The sequence below is a fragment of the Lethenteron reissneri genome, chromosome 34 (assembly GCF_015708825.2).
Source record: "Lethenteron reissneri isolate LAM-NWPU_2019-01 chromosome 34, ASM1570882v1, whole genome shotgun sequence".
NCBI classification, from domain to species: domain Eukaryota; kingdom Metazoa; phylum Chordata; class Hyperoartia; order Petromyzontiformes; family Petromyzontidae; genus Lethenteron; species Lethenteron reissneri.
In genome coordinates this window covers 6,727,932-6,748,870 of record NC_083812.1, presented here as the reverse complement: position 1 = coordinate 6,748,870, position 20,939 = coordinate 6,727,932, and the positions used below count along the sequence as shown (strand labels likewise).

Genomic DNA, 20,939 nt, shown 5'->3' with positions numbered 1-20,939 from the left:
TAACGAGCGTGGGGGCAGGGGGTGCCCCGCCCCCCCCTGGTGGCCAAAGCTACGAGTTGGGGCCCCCCTTGACAACCACTGTGCGATATGTTTTCAACAAGTGTAAAAGAACAAAACGCTCATTTGAAACGCGGCTAAAACATTTCTATGAACATTTTTTCATTAGCGTTCCACGTTTAATTGAAATTTAATTGGATCAGTAACGCAATATTGCAAAGAGGTACAGTAAAATAGTAAAATAGCTTTTTAGTAAAATAGTAAAATTGCTGTACTTGATACAGTAAATCTAGCTGTGACGGTCCCACCTGATGACGGAGACTTGTGTTGCCTCCGAAACGTCGTGATTTATTATTTTATTTCTATGATTACTTTGACTAATTTTAATTTTATTTTTTACCTACGTGACTTTACCGAAGAAACCTAAGAGTATGAATTCTTGCAGTCACGAAAGCTTCAAATCTAGAATTGAAGAGAGGTACGACGGAGCTGTAGTGGCTGAATTTTGCGAAGATAGAGCGCCCATACAACGTTAAATGTTCGAGACCGTGAGGGTAACGATGTGATTAGGCGAGAGGAGCCGCGATATATAATAGCCTAGGATGCGACCGTACCGAGACAAATCAAATAATGGGGCTCCATCTGACCGATTACTACACCCCCTGAGCTGATAATGGAGTCACGTCACTGCCTTTGCTGATCTCATCAAGGAGCATAAACCATCATGCAAACTCCAGTCATTCTCGCAGCAGCAGCTTTTGGCTAGTCATTGAACAACGATGTTCACTAGCATCGCGCGCTTTCAGAAGGTCTTCAGCGGTCATCTGGATCGCCCTTCCTTCCAATATTAGGAAGCCACTGGAGCTATGCAATTTTAAATTACCTGGATTGAACACCCATTTCTTTTGAACTGCTTTTTGTGTTTAGTTTGTCATTTTCCTGCATGTGAAATTAGCATGGTTGACTACGTATGGTGCGAAAGAAGTTCAACATAGGTGCATGCACTGCATTGGCAATGACGCATGTACCCAAGGTTGGATTACATGTGAGGGGTTGATTTTTAAAATGTAATGTATGCACTGTAATATTGCGAAACTGCTTCCATTTGGGTTGAAAACTTGTAGTAATGCACATAGCGATGCTATGGCTGGAATTACCAAAGTACCTGTTGATCAGGATTCTTTTTTTGATTCGTCATCGATTAGCATTGTTGGCTACGTCCGGTGCAAAATAAGTTCAACAAACATAAATAAACTAAACTATTTTTTATTTGATCAGGTAAGGCCCACTGATCTTATTAGCTCTTTTTCAGAAGCGACCTGCCCACAAATGATAGCTTCATGAAGCAGCTTATCATGTGAAAATGTATAACTGCCAAATACTCTAAAACCAAAGGACCTGGAGAAAAATCCATGCGACCACAGGAAGAACATGCAAACTCCAAATATACAACAGGTATCAGGGTCGGGATCAAACCCACGACCTCCTGCATACCAGACAAGGAAGTTAACATCTCGCCACCATGGCACCCCTTATACATACATTGTGTTACATTATAGTATTCTTGGTTCTTTCGGTAAAGTCACGTAAGAACCAAGAATATGAATCCCTCCAGTCACGAAAGCTTTAAATAAAAATTCGACATTATTGTGTTTCAACCATTATAGTTAAATGTATATATTTTTTGTGGTGGATGGGGGGGGGGGGCACAAAATGTGAGGCCCCAGGCTGCACCCACTGAAGCCCATGCTCACACCTCATGGAACTTGAAAGAGGCCATGCGGCGCTTCTCGTCGATCTGATTCGCCTTGAAGCGAATGACCGCCTCGTCGATGGAGATCAAGCCAGCCTTCACCTGCTCCTGCAGCGTGATGAGCTGCTGCTGCCCAGGTGTCTTCATGCCCGCAAAGTGGTCGCGCGTTGGGTCCTGGTTGGCAGACGCATCTGCAAAACGCCGTGGTGAAAAGCACAAAGCAACACGCTACTAATGTGGAACAGTACAAGACACTTGCTGAAATTGTACACAGTACTATGTTTTACAGTCACCCTTTAGATTATGTTCATATAATTATCTATGTTTTTTTTAATCAGAGGCCCACATTCCCAAAATGCCAAGAGACCAGTGACAAAACAGTATTATTGAAGGTAGAATTTAAGCACATGTAATTCCTTTGAACTATATTTAAAATTGGTCTGCAGTTATTGCGTATAATTAACACTATATCTAAAACTTCCTTCTTCAATCAATTAGTGTCTTCTAATTTATCTTACTTTCATGCTGACCACTGTACTCCAGGGCTTTGATGGGGTGCTACTCCGTGCTCTATTTAAATAATTGTCACCATAGTGGAGGGTCATTTAGTCTACTGGCTCATGGGTAGATGTTACAGATCTTGCTGAGTTTAATTGTTAAATGACTGCCTTATGCCCTAGTAAGCTCTAACAGTAAACATATCACATTGTACACTAAACAGTTACTTACAGTGACTTACACGTAACTTGTGGGAAAATTACGAGTGGAATACAATTTCCAAATGTGCAAGGAATCAACCTTCACCTGCCGTGTAATTTGTCAATGCCACACTACAGAGGCGTACATTAATGGCCAATGAACATTGTACACCCAAGCAGGACTGTGCAAATCTGCACGGCAGCCAACAGGCGGGCAAGCATAGGTGACAGCCGACACTCACTCAGTACGAGTGGGCGCCAACTGCAATGGGAGAGAGAGGTGGGGGGCATGCTAAAAACAGTGCTCATGGCTGGCATTCATTATCAGTCGTAATAGCGCTCGCTCAGGAGACCTCTGCACTGAACGTGTCCCCAGGTTGCCGTAGTCAAGGCACGGAATGCAAATGCAAAGTGGAGACCAGTGGGCGAATGGTAGCTCGCAAGCAATTTGTTGTGCCGTTTCCGATGAGTTATTGTTTTCTCTAAGTGTTCCGCAAATTCGTGGTTAGTTTTACGGTGCGCTTGGAGCGAATAAACAAGTGTCATACGTGGACGTAATGACACCTAAACATATGGTCACGTTGCTAAAAAAAATCAATCATGCAGAACACTATCTTAAATATACATGCAATTGCTAAAATATACATCAGCCAAGCTTATAACATCCTGTAGCAGAACACACATGACATGCCGAGCATCCAATAGAATATATTTAGTATGTTAAAACCTCACAATTATTTCATGCAAATACACTTCACATGCATTGTATGCCTCCATTCTACCTTGACGCATTTCTGATTTGAAAATAACAACATTTTTGCAGCGGAGAGAGGAATTAAAACAATAGAAGATTATTCACAGTACACACAAAGGCATATTGTAAAATGACCACCATCCAAAAACCATCACTGCTGTTTTACATAAGATCCTAATGTTATATCACACGCTCCCCGTAGTCTTATTCGAAGCCACTTGGTGCTAAACATGCCACTGCAGTGTTTATAATAAAGTTGTCCTTTCGGGGCACGCTCCGGGTTGCCGAGAGCCCCGTTTCCATGGTCTCCGACGGCACACGAGGGACCGATGACTCACGATTTCGCTCAGCAGCAGCACTTCCCCCCCGCCCCCCCCCCCAGGCTGAGCACAGCGTTGGGTCCAACATTTCAGGCTGACTCAGGCAATGGGGAGCACCACCCTGCGTATATGAACCAATTTCAGGACTCGTTTCTGAATGTGGTTGCGAGCTGATGCTTTTGAGCGCGGGCCCGCCGAGTTCGCCGACCGCTCGCCCCCAAACCCTTGCGTCCCCGGGGGGTTTCATAACCCATTGCACCCGTTACCATTTTTAGCATTCAATTTGCCCTTTTTCTGTAATTTCGTAACCAAAGATACTATAAAGAATAAAAAAAAACACGGCACAAAACCCTCGAAGCTGTACGCTTGAGGCGGGGGACTTGAGGTTGGTGAGCCGTTGGTGAGAAAGCCACGAATGGATATTTATTTTGTCAACAACAAACTAGCTTTGGGTTGTTGTTGTTGTTGTAGTGAGTTGTATTTTTTTTATGAGTATCGTTTGGTCTGCTAAGTGATATTTCATGAGTGTGGGATTATCGCAAGGATGTTTGAGGCCCTTTTTTTCGCCGGATTGAAATACCAGCGTCATTGTAACCTTACAATCCAGCTTGGCATGCACCTCTTGATGGCTTTGCTGAGAAAGATACGCGACAAGGTGATCTTTTCTCATCTAAAAAGTATCCTCCCGGACAAACTCTTCAATTACTTTTAAAGAAAACAATTGTGGGTTGATTACAGAGTGGATGAGGTATCAACATCGGCCATGATGCCAACACGTCTATAATGTACGCGTTTGAAAATGGCAAACGCACTCATATACAAAGTTACAATATTTCAAACGTGTAGAGGTCATATAGGCTATCACCATGTAAAACTCAAAATCATTTTAATAACTGAATGCATTTATGAAATTATTATAGCGAATTACAGAGATTTTAAACAAATATAGAAAAAAAAATCTACAATTTACTTACTCTTTGGTTCTTTCGGTAAAGTCACGTAGGTGATAATATGATTCATCTTCACGCTGCATATTTAAGCATCCTCAAAATATTACCAACAACTCTAGCATGCTTAAACATATGCCAGTGTATAATTAAATAAGAGAGAAATTATGCATGTCATGGTTAAGACATGACTTGAACTGTAGATGAGGGTTTTGCTATCAAGTCGACAACCTCGGGAAATTCAACACTGTCAATGTTGTTGTACATGCCACCAACGAACAATGCACACATTATGCTGTGTGCATGTGTGTGTATATATATCTCTGTCTTTCATCCAAAAGATTTTAAAAAATGGGAACATGCTCGCATACAATTTTTCAACAAAAGGTAAAATGGACTGAGTGATTCTCCTGTAATACCAGTGCACAGAGAATGGCATCGTCATCAGCCATTCCGTATTGACTGCTGGATGAAAACTTGCTCATGCAATCGCCATCACACATGGTCCTGTAATGCTGCAATCGATTCACTCCTGCAAATGAACTGATCTCATCGCTCCATGCTAGCCATCCTCGCAAACGTATATTCTGCTTAAGTTGCCATTCCATCTCCAGTCTCATCCATTGGGCATCATTCCTTTTGAACAATGTATCCTGCCAAAGCCCACTTAATTTCGGTGGTGAGATGTTATCTCTTTCCCCTGATATGCAGGTCATGGGTTCGATCCAGACTTTGACGAGACCTGTATATTTGGAGTCTGCGTGTTCTCTCTCCCTGTGGTCACGTGGATTTTTCCCAGGGTCCTCTAGTTTTGCCCTCTACGTTTAGAAAACATGCACTTATATTATTTGGCTGCTGCTATAAATTACCACGCGTGATATAAGCCACTTCGATGAGCTATTATGTGTAGACAGGTCACATCTGTAAAAGGGCTAATAGCTCAGTCGGCTTTACATGGTAAAATAAAATGGTTTTAGTTTAGCACTGAATATGATAACACTATTTTTGTCAGTATCATTCAAATTTTACTTCAGGCATACATCTCTCCATCCCTTCTTTGTACGTTTATTTTCTATTTTATTTGTTTGTGCCCGTGTTTCTCATTCGTGTCATATCTGTGATTATACAAATATTGAAAAGTTTCGTCTTCGTGCACAGTACTGGTATGGTACTTTTTATGATCAAAACATTTTCCTCCAAAAGTGATCAATCCTGCTCTTATATTCACCTCCATTTCATACTTTTCATCCCAATACGCATTTAACAACTACCCCAGCTGTAAATACTCTATTGTTTTCTACTTGTGTCCCTGCAACGATTACTTTTATTTATTTAGCAAACATCTTTTTGTTTTTGCTCATATTTGTCGAGTCCAAACTTGCAGCATTATTTGTTATGCCCTTCAATTATCTCCTTGTTATGATTGATTTACATCAGCAAATCTGACATGGCTAACAGTCTCTCCATTCGTGTGTCTGCCTTTAATTCTCAAAACCAGTTCTTATAAAATATCATGTGTCTCTGAATATCCTTGGTGAGAACCTATTTCATTATCTGATACCTCTTCTTATTTCAATTATACAGCTCTCTTTATGCAATCTCATTGCAGTGCTTCCTTGTTTTTTTATTATTTGTAGAGTTCCTAAAAATATATTTTATTAGTAAGACCTTGGCTTGGATGACTCCTGCAGTATCCATTTCATCAAATGCTGATTCATATTTGGTAATAGCCAGGAATAAAGGTATGCAGTACTTATTTGTAGTTTCTAGAATCTGGTTAATAGTGTAGAGTAAATGGAAGGCCATATACTAAAGCGAATGTACATGATATACTTCACTCACGAGCCTGCTATGTGAATTACAGGTCCCTATATTGCTCAGTTTATGATTTTTATCGTAGAATAAGTCAGTGTTTTACGTGATCTACACATAATTAAAACTGAAATTAAATGTTAATTACTTATATTGAAATATTTCCATTTTTGTATCTCATGCTAATGAAATGACCACTCCTATGTTATTTATTTATGCATAGTACCTAAGCAAAGCATCTGCATCTATTATGTTTACCAGTGACATGCCAGCAGTTTATTTCAAGTTAATGTAACTGCATCCAACCAATTTCATAATTGTTTGTAGGACAATTATGGTACATTCTAATTGCTATGGATTGCTTGGTGTCAATTAAAATTAGTTGAAGATGGGAGAGGTGGGGAATTATAATCAGGCAATCACAATGGGATGGTACACTGACACAATAATACAGCCAACACTGCTCTGCATCAGAGCATGCCATGCTACCATGTGCTATTCATCTGCCTACAGCTAGACCAACAACCGCCAGGAAATAAATAGAATGTTAAAGCAGGAATTCTTTTCTCCTTGGTACACATATATATTATTCAATGGGGCGGAGTAGTAGCACAGTGGTTGGCTCACTGCGCTATAAACCAAGTGACCCGAGTTGGATTCTCAGCTGAGGTCAACGTCAGTGCTAAGTGATATCTGAATGGGGTCTGGGCACCATCCGAACTTCACGAACACGCACTGATCGGCATGGTGAAGGACGATAAAATCCCTCACGTGATCGACACGCCATGGCGAGGCCTTCGCTGAGCAGTGTATTGACAAGTTGACCGTAATTATTATATTATTTGCCAAGAAACTTGCACGCATAAGAATATGCTGTGCAAACTGTACATGATACGTAATATAGCGGTGGTTATTGCTTTAGGTTATTATGGATGCAGGTTTGGATTTTTTTTTTGAACCATCCACGGATTATGTAAATTACCGCCTCTTGTCCAATATATGAATTTAAAAATCTAGAAAGTGCGAAGTGAACTCAATGATGACAACAACGCAGATTCTCACAAACCCTGGATTCCGAGTACCTAATAATGCGCGACTTTAATGGAATGATATTGCACTCATTAACATTTTATTGCTGCCTCTGCAAAATTATTACAAATATTGTCACGTACATATCAAATTCATTTTAGACAAAGCATACATTTTGTGTATTAATTGCGTGTTGCAATACGTTAGACTTTAGGAAGCAATGCATACCTTGTGGTACATATTAAATTAAGAGTGCATCCTTTCTTGTATTGTTTGTTATGCAGTCGAATTTCCACTCATTCACAAGACCCATGCAAAATATACGGGGTGATCCATGTATAGATACCCTGACTAAAATAACAGGGAAAAGTTACAGCACAGAGAAAACTGCATTTTATGTCTACGCCGCTACATGCCAACAACCAATCTCAATGCACTCATTAAATCTTGTAACATTCTCCCTGGTAAGATACGGAGCCATCAATTTCACAATTCGTTCGTTGCCTCTTGAGAAGAAAGCAAAGAGGGTCATTATAAACCAATGGGTATCTACAAATGAATCGCCAGAAATATTTGTAACTAAAGAGCATCACAGCAACAAAATGATAATTGGTTTTTTACCCTTCTATCTGGCAACAAAACTGACACCTTTTTACAAGGAGTCATGTTTGCATAGCTCTCATACTCTGGTGGTGCATTGTCTTTGAGTTGTGCGCCTTTTGGCGTCATCTGGTCCAACCCATTTGAGACTAGGCTCTAAGGAAAGCTGTCTCGGGTGTGGACCAATCAACTTCAAGGACAGTGCACATTATCAGAGTTATGTTCTTTTGTTTGTATTATGACTGCAGGTATTGCGGTCTATGCAAACATGACTCCTTGTAAAAAGGTGTCAGTTTTGTTGCCAGATAGAAGGGTAAAAAACCAATTATCATATTTTTACTGGCAAATGAGGTTCCCATAGAGCAACAAAATGCATTTACAGTAATGAAGCTGCACAAGGAATAGACATTCACCTTCAAAACCTTTCTCCGGCTGGTGCTGGGCAACAGCTGGTGGTGACCTTGTAGGCTTCAGGGAGGCTCTTTTCGGCAAATTCTGCTGCGACCTTTCTTCTGGAAGAAGAAGCGAGAGCACAGTCAATGCGGCAACCATCAGAGTTGTTTTTTTTCCAACGTAACAAATGCCAAACAAAATTGTGTTCCTTGCACACTTTGATTCAGTATGTACTCTATTTTCTTTTTCAATAACAGTATTATTGAAGTACTACATGTACAATGGTATAAAGTACGAGCAAATCTGATTGTTTTATTTAAGTAGAGTGTTTAAAACTTGCGATAGGCTCCTATGTATTTATAAACAAGCACAAATGTGCTTTAACTATGTTAACGTGTTAATGTTTTTGCCTTTTCGCCTCTGGCGTGCTAATTTAAGTGTCGCATATATATTTAAAATGTTGTAAATGGGCCTTTAACAGACTTTTACATTTCAAACTGAGGTCAATGGGTTTCACGTCTTGACTCTGTGTTGTCCTTGGATGGTTTAAACCTGGCTTTGAGCAGATTAGCAAGAAACAATTTATAGTCAGCGGTTGTGCCGGCAGCCCGCCTGACACGACGTGGAGATCAATGCTCCGCAGCCTGTCATGAAGAGGAGCAAACAGGTGAGTGATTCTTCTTCTTGGTTCTTTCGGTAAAGTCACGTAGAAGGGAAATAATAAAATAATAAAAATAAAACATAATAAAATAATTCTCACGACGTTTCGGCCACAATGAAAGCAACCGTCCTCAGGTGAAGAACAGGTCTGTCGGGAAGACAGACCTGTTTTTTACCTTCCCGACAGACCTGTTCTTCACCTGAGGACGGTTGCTTGCGTTGTGGCCGAAACGTCGTGAGAATTATTTAATTATGTTTTATTTTTATTATTTCCCTTCTACGTGACTTTACCGAAAGAACCAAGAAGATGAATCCCTGCAGTCACGAAAGCTTTAAATCGAAATTTAGGTGAGTGCTTCTTGACTCTGAAAGTGTTCATGGGAAAAAAAACCCTATCCAGCGAGTGTAAGGATGTGCTTACCCAAGGATAGTTTAACATTAATGGGAAAATGTCATTTCCAGCTCCAAAAGATAATGATCCGCGCCACAGAATTAATAATTTCTTAATGTTCAACAAGGTAGTGATGAGCAACTTTCACCGTGTGAAAAACTGGTGGGAGACGCACCTTGAGCTTCAGTGTTCTGCATGTCACAAACAATTTACCTATTTCAACGGTGAACACAGAATCGTTTCAGGCTACATTGAATTAAATGGATTTGGCACAACACATTGATAAGCTAAGTTTCAATATACGTTAAATATTATAGATGCTGCCTATCCACACATTCAACATCTGGGAAGGTGATTACAGTCATCTTTGCGTGACATTAATGGCCGTTTATATGCCCATACTGTTACAGTTATTAATATGCATTACTAACGTATTACACTTAAAAGAGGTCAATGAACAGTAGGGGAAAACATCGGATGCGTGCATTTGAGTTGTGCAATTTTTGGGAAATACAATACATTCCAAAACATATGAAATAAACGGAGCAATTATCGAATGCACGCACGTATATTGTAAGGAACCCTATGATGCTCTGCATGAGGAGCACAATATAAAACAAATTTTATTGTATCTGATGTAACTTTTTAAAGTCTGACGACTCATAACCGTGCAATTAACCTTGCAGAGAAACCCTCTTCTCTTGTGAGGTTGACGTTGCTCGTGGATATGCATCTCCAAAGGGTGAAATCGTGCCGCTCGCTCAATATCTTCACCCCGTTGTGATTGACAGCCAGTGCTGACAACCATCTCTATTTTCTGGTTACCTCCAAAGCCTCATTTGACTTATGTGACTATCGCAAGGGAAAGTGTGCCATGCTGTCTGGCTGTCTATTGTTGCTTTATTCCCTGTTGAGTTAGTGGTTCTCAATCCCCTTTCCCTATCCGTGATTCATCATCACGCAACTTTAAGTTTCCCAGACCAAGTGTATAAAAAAGCAACCCAAGTCACCATGCACGTTCAATACACACAAATATCCTACATTGAAATGTAAAGATTTACACAATTTACAGGTAAACTGCTTTCGGTGAGAAAATTGCAACAACAAAAAAAGAAATGGAACATGTTTACGGTAAAATGTTTCACGTAAGATTGATCTTCCGAACATTGTGATTTAATAAAATGTATATATATACAGTATTTAACAAAAAATCGTGTTTGTACTGGATTAGAGCCAATTCAACTCTGTGAGCTCATGGTCGGTGAGCAGAGCAGTGTGGAAATTGCTTGCTGGTCAAAAGCTGGGGCTACACTCTGGGGGAATGGTAAATGAAGAACATTAATCAGACAGTGGGAAAAACTCCTACAGCATCTCGATCCGGAGCCGCTTGCAGCTCCGAGATGTTCTTGGTGCTATAACTGGGGGTCACCAATAAATCAAACCGGTTTGCCTCTGAACCTGGGTCTTTTCACACACGCCACGTGTAATAATCAAATGAAAATCAAATTAGCATCACTGCAGCTATCTAGCCTATCTAGAAAAAGCAATATAAATGTATACATATTAGCCCTGGTATTCATATATATGTGTGTGTATGTTATATATCTCAGCACCTGCTCTGCTAATGTAGAGAACATGACTTAATGTAAATACTCTTCAGCAACATATTTCTTTTAGGAATGCACTTGTAATGCCATCTGGACTGCCTGGATGTCCTAGTGATTAATATTATATTTTCTGAGCAGCAGATTGCAAGTGTCTGGCAGTTCAAATATTCATTCTTGCGATGCTCGAGGACATTATCAAATGACTCCAAGTGGTTTAAGGTGAACATGAAATGCTGTGTGACATGATTTAGAAAATCAGCAGGTCAATGAGCCTATGTATCCACTTTTTTTTATATAAGTACAGTGAAACTTTCAGAAAACGTTCTTGATAGGACAGAAAAACTGAACGTCACAGAGTACTTTCCTGCCATTAAAAAAAGATATAGTTCTCATGCGTCTGTTTTTTCTAGAATCTGCCTTTTGTGCGCTCTCAATCTCATTGCCTCTTTGATTCTGCATATATTTTCTCTTCAAAGCTTCTCTCAATCCATACCTCTCTCATGATCTATCCACTGCTATTTCGAATACACATTTGCACTGGGTTTGACACCTTTTCCATAATCTAAGAGAGCAGTAAAACATGTATGGGAACATTTATGGTGGGGAAATAATTATATAATCGCATAACAACGCTCTTTGGTTCTTTCGGTAAAGTCACGTAGATAGAAGATTAATAGATCACGACGTTTCGATCGCAACACAAGCAACCGTCATCAGGTGAGACAAACACAGCAGGAGAAAGAGCTGCTGCAACACGAGGTTATATAGGCTTGAGGTGGGCTCAACCCAAGGGTAAGTGGGCGGAGCTAGAGATCGAATTTGCATGTAAATGTAAGAGATTAACATGTCAATGTGAGACGGCTCCAGCAACCAGGGGCTGTGCCAATGAGAAGATTAGCATCTTCTTGGTTCTTTCGGTAAAGTCACATAGAAGGGAGATAATAAAATAATAAAAATAAAACATAATCAAATAATACAATTCTCACAACGTTTCGGCCACAACGCAAGCTGCCGTCCTCAGGTGAAGAACAGGTCTGTTGGAAGGACAGCGTCTGAATGAGATTAGCATGTCGATGTCAGAGAACTGGGCAACAACAAAAAACCCGCAAGAGGCACACACAAGAGAGACAACCCACAAACAGAGAGAGACACACAGAGACACACACAGAGACACACACACAGAGACACACACAGAGACACACCACAGAGAGACACAGAGAGAGAGACACACACAGAGACACAACGAGAGAGAGAGACACACACAGATAGACAACCCCCACACAGAGAGAGACACACACATATAGAGAGACACAGAGAGACACAGAGAGAGACACAAAGAGAGAGAGTCACACACATAGAGACACATACAGAGAGACAAACAAATAGAGAGAGACACACACAGAGAGAGACACATACACAGAATCATCACAGCCAGTTATAGCCTGTTAGAAAAAAACGAGAGCTCCCGCCACATCGGGGGAAAGGGACAACGGTAGCTGTGTTAGTGAGACACTTAGCCCGTTAATGTAAACAATAAAAGTGGGAAAAATATGCTTAAGGGAAACACATGGAGCAGGGAATTGTAAGATTGTGTAACTGTGATTTTTTTCTGATATAAACAACAACAATATTAGATGATTATGCAGGGCTATATAAGGTACCGGAATGCAAATGCCGTTTCGCTATATCTCTTCGAAGGGGTTGAACGACCGCTGTAAATGAGATGTTCAAATCTCCTGAGCAGATCTTTCCAACGGTGATAACGTTCAAAAGCGAGAAAGAAGATGCCCCGGAGCTGTTATATTAACACTATGATTGAATTGAAAGTAGCCTTAAACATCAACCAATAAATGAGATACCTGCTTTCAGGTCCTTGTTAGATCAACAACGTACTGCGGTTGCCACGTGAAGGAATATTGCTTTTAGTGACCTTAACTCGGGTCGCAATAACATTGAGTGGTGGTCCATGGTACGTTACAATTTATTTGCATCAATAAAAAAATAAACCGAGCTTCTTCATTTCTATTGCAAAAAAAGAGAGCAGTGCCATGCATTATGTACAAATTTTGCTCTCTGTTAAATGCATCATTGCCCTTTAAAATCAGTACACACCACACTGCTGCATGAATAAATAATTGTTTTAAATATTAAAATGCCCCAAAGGCATCCGCTTGCAAAATGCAACGTAATGTCCCAGTGGCCGCAATAAGGTTTTCAAACCCATCAAGTTACAACAACAGTAACTTTGGCTTTTAAATTTTGTGGGATTTTCTTTATGTAATTATTCGGACGGTGGCGTTCCAGCTTCCTAAACACAATTGGCTCTGGCTTTCTCATCTGAATATCACTCAAATTGCAGATTCATATTCATATGTGATTGGACGACGACTTTTTCAATCTGTTGTTCTAAATAGCAAGTGTCAACAAAGGGTGATTCGTTCATTTCTTTTAGACCATACATTTGATTCACGGAGAATCGAATTTGTTTTAAGATGCCCTGGTTGCCTTTCTTATGTCGATGTATGAATGTCATGCTTTCTTGTGCACCAATTAGGCTATAATTTCACCTCGGTTTTGGCGAGGACTGTGTAGTTTTATTTTATAATTAAAGTGAATTTATGGATATAAAAGCTTTGTATTGAATAGCAGAGGCTTGAATTATCATTTTGTAATACTGTACACAGGCCAACTGTATCCTGTGAATATACAAAAAAGTGATTTTCCACTTGTAGCAACGTTATCATCATAACATTACTCACCTCAGTTGTCTGAATGGTTTGATGATATTTTAAATGGTGATATGTAAACAAATCTTTTTGAAAATAAAATGCTACTGACATAATAAAAAATAATAAAAATGTATTACCATTATTTTTGCGAATGCAGTGAGATTAAAATTTAAAATCTGCAAGTTAGTTACATTACCAAATTTCTTATTAAACTGACACCAAAATATCAATGGCAAAAACTTTCACACATTTAAGTAAATTTGAGTGGAGGAAGGTAAAGTGCCTACACTAGATGGGATATAAATATCAGCTCGGCGCAGGGAAACAGGAAACATGAGTGGAGCATCAATACGTTTATACATATTTGTCTGAAACAAATAGAGTTATAACCCAACTCTCTAGGGAAACCATACTCTAGGGAAATTGAAGACTTTTGTTATTAAAGTTTTTTTCCCCTTATTCAAAACTTACTTTGTTACGAAATATGTGAAGTAAAAAGAAACTAACTTAATTAAAAAAATACATAGCACTAAACAAATAGTTAACTTTGTGTTTTGTTTAGAGGAAGAAAACAATGTAATTGTGTTAATTATGTGGCTCTGCTTATAGGAAGTTCTTCACACGTTGCATGCATTCCAAAAGCACAGAGAGACATAAGTGGTAAAATTGCAAACAGAGAATTATTATTTTTACATGCTCTGTCTCAATATGTATGTAGAACTTCTTTTGCACTGTACCTAGCCGACCGTGCTAATTGGAGGTGCGGGGGAAAGACAAAAAAACTAAACAAAAAAAGCAGTCCTCAAGAAATTAGTTTTCAATCGAGATGATTTAAAAGTGCATAGCTCCAATGGCTTCCTAATATCGGAAGGAAGAGCATTCCAGACGGCTGCAAATGGCTCTCGTTCTGCTGGCAGTGTTCTTAGTTACAGCATTGTCACCCATACATTTTAAAAACGGTTAAAATAAATTGTAATGACATATTTTCGGAATAACAAACAAATGGCCAAAACATTTTGGAAAAAATTAATTCTATTCTTGATTTTCTGGGAAAGGAAACAGATATTTGGTGTGGGATGCACTGAGGTGTATTGTTAGAACAAAACATTTGTTTTCAACACATTTCACGTGAAGGAATCGTAGTGTGTCAGCATAAATATGAGAGTTCAGATTTAAGAACACATTAGAGGTGTAGATTGCAAGTACAAAAGCGCTCAGCCTTATGCTGACCACCAGCTCAAAATAACTGCATGTGTGGCCATGCTGTGGCCAACAATGCCAAGATGTGCATTGTATTCATATTCTTAGGTTTTTTCGGTAAAGTCACGTAGGTAAAACATTAAAATTAATAAAAGTAAAATAAAATAAAAATCACGACGTTTCGGAGGCAACACAAGCTTCCGTTTTCAGGTGGAACCGTCACAGCCACGACAGCTGTATCAAGTAAATGAGAGATTGCAAGAGCTACCACTCCGTATATATATAATGGTTGGAGAGGGGGGAAGGGCCAAATACGGCACACTTTTTATTCATATGGTAAGGTGAGGCTTAAGACGGTGAGCCTTTGTTATGGAGAGGTACGGTTTGTGACTAAGCCTGGCCTACATAACAATAGTGTGAAGACGGAAGCTTGTGTTGCCTCCGAAACGTCGTGATTTTTATTTTATTTTACTTTTATTAATTTTAATGTTTTACCTACGTGACTTTACCGAAAAAACCTAAGAATATGAATCCTTGCAGTCACGAAAGCTTCAAATCTAGAATAGATGTGCATTGTACATTGAATCCGCATCTTTCTACGTTGAAGGGGCTTCTCATCATTCACATATTTGAACTGCGGAAAGTCTAGTAACAAAAGGAACGTGTAAAATACGGTTTCATAAAATTAAGAACAGAAACGTAATGAATTTTAGTATTTGAACCTTATGGCGGGACCCCGGGGTCCAGAATAAACGGTAGTCCAAATCGTAATTAATTTATCCATTTTTGGCGACTCCGTCCCAACGCACACACATAAACGCCGCGACCCACCGGAAATCAATCCTCTCGTTCTTCGTTGCCTAAATTGCCGTAGTCATAAACAAAACTTTTAAACTTTGATTAGCACATCGTGTAGAGCTCGTTGAGAGGAATAGATTGATGTATCGTTCGCCTTCAACAGACATGACGTCGCAATGCAGTTTATGCGAGAGCCAGGAGCGTGTTTTAAGCAGCTAAGGAGTATGTTTTGTCCCATACACACGTAGTCTTATCAACATAGCTACACTAACCAAATCTACCCTGAGACACAGACGAGGGTTGTGTGTTACATAAATAATGCTGTGTTTTTCATATTCAGTACCATTTCTTATCTGAATATAAGCCCATTTACGTAACAAGACACGTTGGCTAAACAAAACAGTTGTTTTGGACGGTGTGCTAATGGTGCGACACACAAAACTTGCAGTAGGACAAAATCAGTTCATTGAAAAATGTTCCAAGCCATGAATAAAGAAAAGCACAATGGGCACATTCGCTTTTGCCTTTACCAAACACTATGGTGCAGCCTCCCAGATGGCTTAACATTGCGTCCCAAACTCCCTTAGCTTGGCTATGCTTGTCCAAGGTGTTTAGAGTGCCAGTTGAAAGAGCGTGTGCACGTGTGTGTGTGTGTGCTAAAAATCTCAAGCTTCTGACCTGTATTTGCAGGCCGTGCCTTGGGCGGGCCCGACTGCATTTCTTCAGTCGTGCCCTCAAGGAGGTTACGAAGCGACGCGTCCGAGTGCGTGAGCCCGAACAAACCAAACGGGTCGGAAGGCAGAGGTACGCCACAACATGCTCTCTCTCTGCCAAGAGCACGGAGGCTTTTCTGCTTCACTGCACCAACAAAACACACGTTCAACCGCATCCCCGGAAATATTTAAATTGGGTGGCACTATCTCAGCACCAGCAACTACTGATGCCACACCAGTGTATGTACAGACGAGCACAATGTCACTGCCATATATATGTCTGGTGAAATTACGGGACTAGATTTTGATTTTAAATGCATTTAACTTATCCATATGTAACAAGATAGGAGAGTGCATGCATACCTTGGCAGTATATTTTATACAGTTCTGTATATACTACAGTGCTGAATTTTTACTCTAAAAATTAACATCATATGATGTATAGAACTTAGAGATTTTACACAAATCCTGGCCTAAGACTGCAATTAAATTTCCGGAATCACATCATTCCCGATGGGATTACGTGACATGCAGAATCGTGGAATCATGATGAAACCAGGCTGTGTGGAACCTCATATAGCATGCAGGCAATAAGGTAGGGACCAAGGAAATGGCCGACCTGGTAAGAACCACCATCAAACCTTTTTTAAATAGGGAGTAGCCATAAAAATGGAATCAACCCCGATTCCAGTTTTCCGTTACCGAGAATTACCATTCAAGTGTATCGCAAATATTTAGTGTGCAGGCTTGGCCTAATTCCAGCCTGATTCCACCCTGATTCCAGCGTGGCATTCAGATACTGTACCATGCGAGGGTCTGTGGGACTTGGCCGGCCTCGTGAAAAGTACCACTAAAACATACGCCTGATGCCTCTACATTATATTTAAATGGTGATTCTGGTTGATACCCATTGGCTGTCATCAGCATTGACCATTAGTTCCAGCATTGACATGGGCAAGGCTGTGTACTTAGAATGGCCCTCAAATGACCATTCAGTCTCTATGTTCCCTCCTTTCTAGAGTTGAGGTGTAATCAGAGCGTGTCTATGTTCTAGGCCCTAACAGTGCCTTTCAGTGTCAATTCGAGCCACCTGGAATCAGCCAGAATCGCTATTCTGGCCAGCTGGAATCAGCAACGCTTAGCTATGCCAAGTTTAGTCAAGCAAGATTCACAATAGAAACCAATTCTATTAAATTGCAGAATTCCTGTTAGGATCCTATTAAGTTGCTTGGTGATTTTATATGGAATTCACCAAATGAAGAATCGTAACCCCTGTGCATGCGGGAATCTTCCAGGCTGGGATTGTATAAATTGCATGCAAAATCTGTAGGAATTTCTCATCTCTTACAACCTTCAAGTCCCACTCCAGATAATAAAACTGCAATTTACTCGTACAGTACTAATAGTACATCATTTATCTTGTAAACCGTAATGTGGGGGGACCAATATTGCAGATCCTCTTATCCGCATCTTTACTTCATCCGAATATAAACCGTTGAGGATATTTGGAACGTGACTCCTCTTAACTAAAAAAATCACAGATAATAGGATGCCATTCCTCAAAGACTAGTGGAAAAAGTCGTGCATAATATCGGTTAATAGGAAGAATAGGGCCACATATAATAGGAGTTTCCGTGGGCCATATAGCTGCCGCAGATAATGGGAGTCGTGTATAAGAGCCGCGGATAAGAATGATCCTATATAGTGGTCGCATGTACCTTACACTGATGTCAATGACTTGCGTAGGTTGACACGACGTTGTATTTACTTCAAGCACATAGTTAATCACTTCATGTATTACCCAACTGAAATGCAACTGTATTTAACTATTACAAAACTTTCCATGAAGGAGTTTGTTTTGTTATCCTGGCAACAAACGGCTCCAATTATACTCTTTATAAAACGCCCAGTTATTAACTTAATGTTACGAGAGAAAGAGAGAGCATAGGTATTAACTGGAGACGGAAATCTTTCAGACATAAGTGAGACGAGGTCACATGCCGCGTGCGTTTCTCGGAGCCAAGTGAACGGATTCAGCAGAGGCACTGGCTGCCGGGCTGCCTGTACGCGAGACAACGTGAGTGAATCAAGTAGGGCATTCTGGAGCTGCCATCAGCAGGCACGCACATGCCTCTGTCATAATGTGTAGTAAGCACTTCACGGTGAAAGCAAAGTTTCTCTCCGCTCTTTGTTTTGCCCCTCTGAATGTGTCTGGCTGTCAGCCACCTCGATAAGCGAACACTCTGCACATCTGGCACTGAGGTGGCGGCAGTTGAGTGTGAATCATCAGCTGTCTAATTATATGATAGACATCAGTCCAGGGTTTTTTATTTTAGTTAACAGTTGTATATACATCGTTATAGGTCATGCAAATAAAAGTGTGCCTTCGAATTAGTAATAATAGTTGCATAATAATCAAGTATTAATTGTTCAGCAGCAACTATACATGTTATAGCTACAATAATAATTGAAAGTCATGTGCCTGAAAATGTTTCAATCTTTTCCTACATAAGCATATACAATATACACTAAAAGTGTTTTAGGTTAGATAACTTAAATATAAATGTGTCGTTAACCCGCCACCACCCGACACATCCAATTAGTAAGGTTTGTCACGTGAACAAAACATGCCAATCAGTTACTACTTGCACATACTGGTATGTTGGAGAGTAAGCCCACAACATTTCAGTAAGACGCTCCGCTGGTGATTACAACCAGCTTCATCAGGCGGTTTTCCAGAATTTTGGCAAACCCCAGAAAAAGCCTGCGTGTTAAACGGTGCACACCACAAGTGCGTGTGGTTAATGCAGACATGATTCCTTGTGTAATGGGTTCCAAAAATTTAAAGCTTTCGTGACTGCAGGGATTCATCTTCTTGGTTCTTTCGGTAAAGTCACGTAGAAGGGAACTAATAAAATAATGAAAATAAAACATTATAAAATAATTCTCACGACGTTTCGGCTACAACGCAAGCAGCCGTCCTCAGGTGAAGAACAGTTCTGTCGTAAAGACAGCGTTTGAATGTCATTCCGAACCAAGAAGAGGGTTCCAAAAACTTGCAAAAGGTTTCTGTTTGGTGTTTGAACATTTTAACACCTCCTGTTTTATTGCCAGAAAGGGTAAAACTTATTCTTGTTTTTTCATACTCTGATACTGCCAAAAAAGGTCCCATTCGGTACACACTGCATATTAAACATGTATCAAGCCATCTGTGCCCATCCGTGTATCCAACCAACGTCCGTGAATGTTGACTCACCTGAACGGCGGCACTTGAAAACACCTCCGCTAAGTGATTTCGCTAATCTTAAACAACTTAAAATTTAAATAACAAATGCAAGTAAAAAAATATACACATAATTGCCTGCTGTCAAACAGCCTATTGCAAACCCTACACTTCTTCTATGGAGAAGAATCAACAGCACCATTATTGAACTATAGTTAATCCAACTGACAATTTGTATGCGTTATATGCAATGGGGTTCTCGTGACCTGGGCAGCCACTAGAGGACGCTGCATCCAACGCAGCGTTAACAAGATAATTGATTCTGGAATTGAATGGTGACCCTGAATCCCCACCATTCGTAAGGCAAGGGGAGTTAGGGGTGTTGGGGGGGGATCGTTAAACCCTTAAAAACAAAATAACACTCACACGCTCACAAAGACAAAGATCCCCCGTATAGCCTAAACAGACTGTTGGGGCAAGTGCTGTTAGCGAACACTTATGAAGGTTGGAACGGTACACGAGGGAGTGGGTGGCCAGCACCACGCCCGACCGCCTTTGTCTCCCCAGTGGCGATGTTCACACACCACACCAGGTACTCATTTGAGGCTGAGTCGACCTCAGGGAGGGGGGCCTCATGTGGAGTGACATCACGCGCGGGACAAACATTTTTGGCTTATTATTTTAAAAATATCTGCATTTATTCATTTACGTAAGCCTGCCTGCCCACACCTCCCAAACCTCATCTTTCCTTTCCTGGCTGCCTCTGGGCAGAATGACCAGGCTACAAGAGGTAGAGAATGTGGGAGAGAGCAGAAGGTCAGGGCTCGGTTCAAATGTTGTGTGCGTGGTGTGGTGTGGCTGCATCTGTGTGTCTGCATGTGTGGGGAGCGGTAGTGTAGCGGTTAACCCGGCAACACCAGCGATGATTTATCTGAGCCGGACCTGGACCTCCGCTAAGTCGATTCAGCCTCAATTGAGCACCCAGTGTGATGTGTAAAAACATTTCCGCTAGGGAGACAAAGGCGGCCTGGCGTGGTGCTGGCCATTCCGAACTTCATAGGTGCTCACGAACAGCACTTGCCCCAACAGTCTGTTAAGGCTATACTGAGGCATCTTTGCTTTGTTTGGGGAGCAGTGGTGTAATGGTTTGGATACTTGACTAAAAACCCGGCGATGTCAGTTCAATTCCCGCTCCTGGCCAAAATCTTAACCGATCCTGGACCTCCCTGAGGTCGAGTCATCCTTAAATGAGTACCTGATGTGTGTAAACATCGTAAGCAAAGGCATTGGCGGGGGGGTGGACGACACTTCGTTG

At 40.6% G+C, this 20,939-nt stretch overlaps 1 protein-coding gene across 6 annotated transcripts in view; it reads right to left on the bottom strand.

The window, feature by feature from the left end:
• LOC133350616 (phosphoinositide 3-kinase adapter protein 1-like) overlaps nucleotides 1-20,939 on the bottom strand; it is a 172,563-nt gene that overhangs the window by 21,381 nt on the left and 130,243 nt on the right. For 3 of the 6 annotated variants that reach the window (XM_061565152.1, XM_061565154.1, XM_061565155.1), the window contains exons 10-12: nucleotides 16,367-16,546; nucleotides 8,324-8,422; nucleotides 1,754-1,941 (exon numbers count right to left, since the gene is read on the bottom strand). In XM_061565152.1, the coding sequence (XP_061421136.1) occupies nucleotides 1,754-1,941; nucleotides 8,324-8,422; nucleotides 16,367-16,546 (467 nt within the window). The remainder of the gene's footprint in view (nucleotides 1-1,753; nucleotides 1,942-8,323; nucleotides 8,423-16,366; nucleotides 16,547-20,939) is intronic. The other 3 variants (XM_061565153.1, XM_061565156.1, XM_061565157.1) reach the window with 3 other exon arrangements.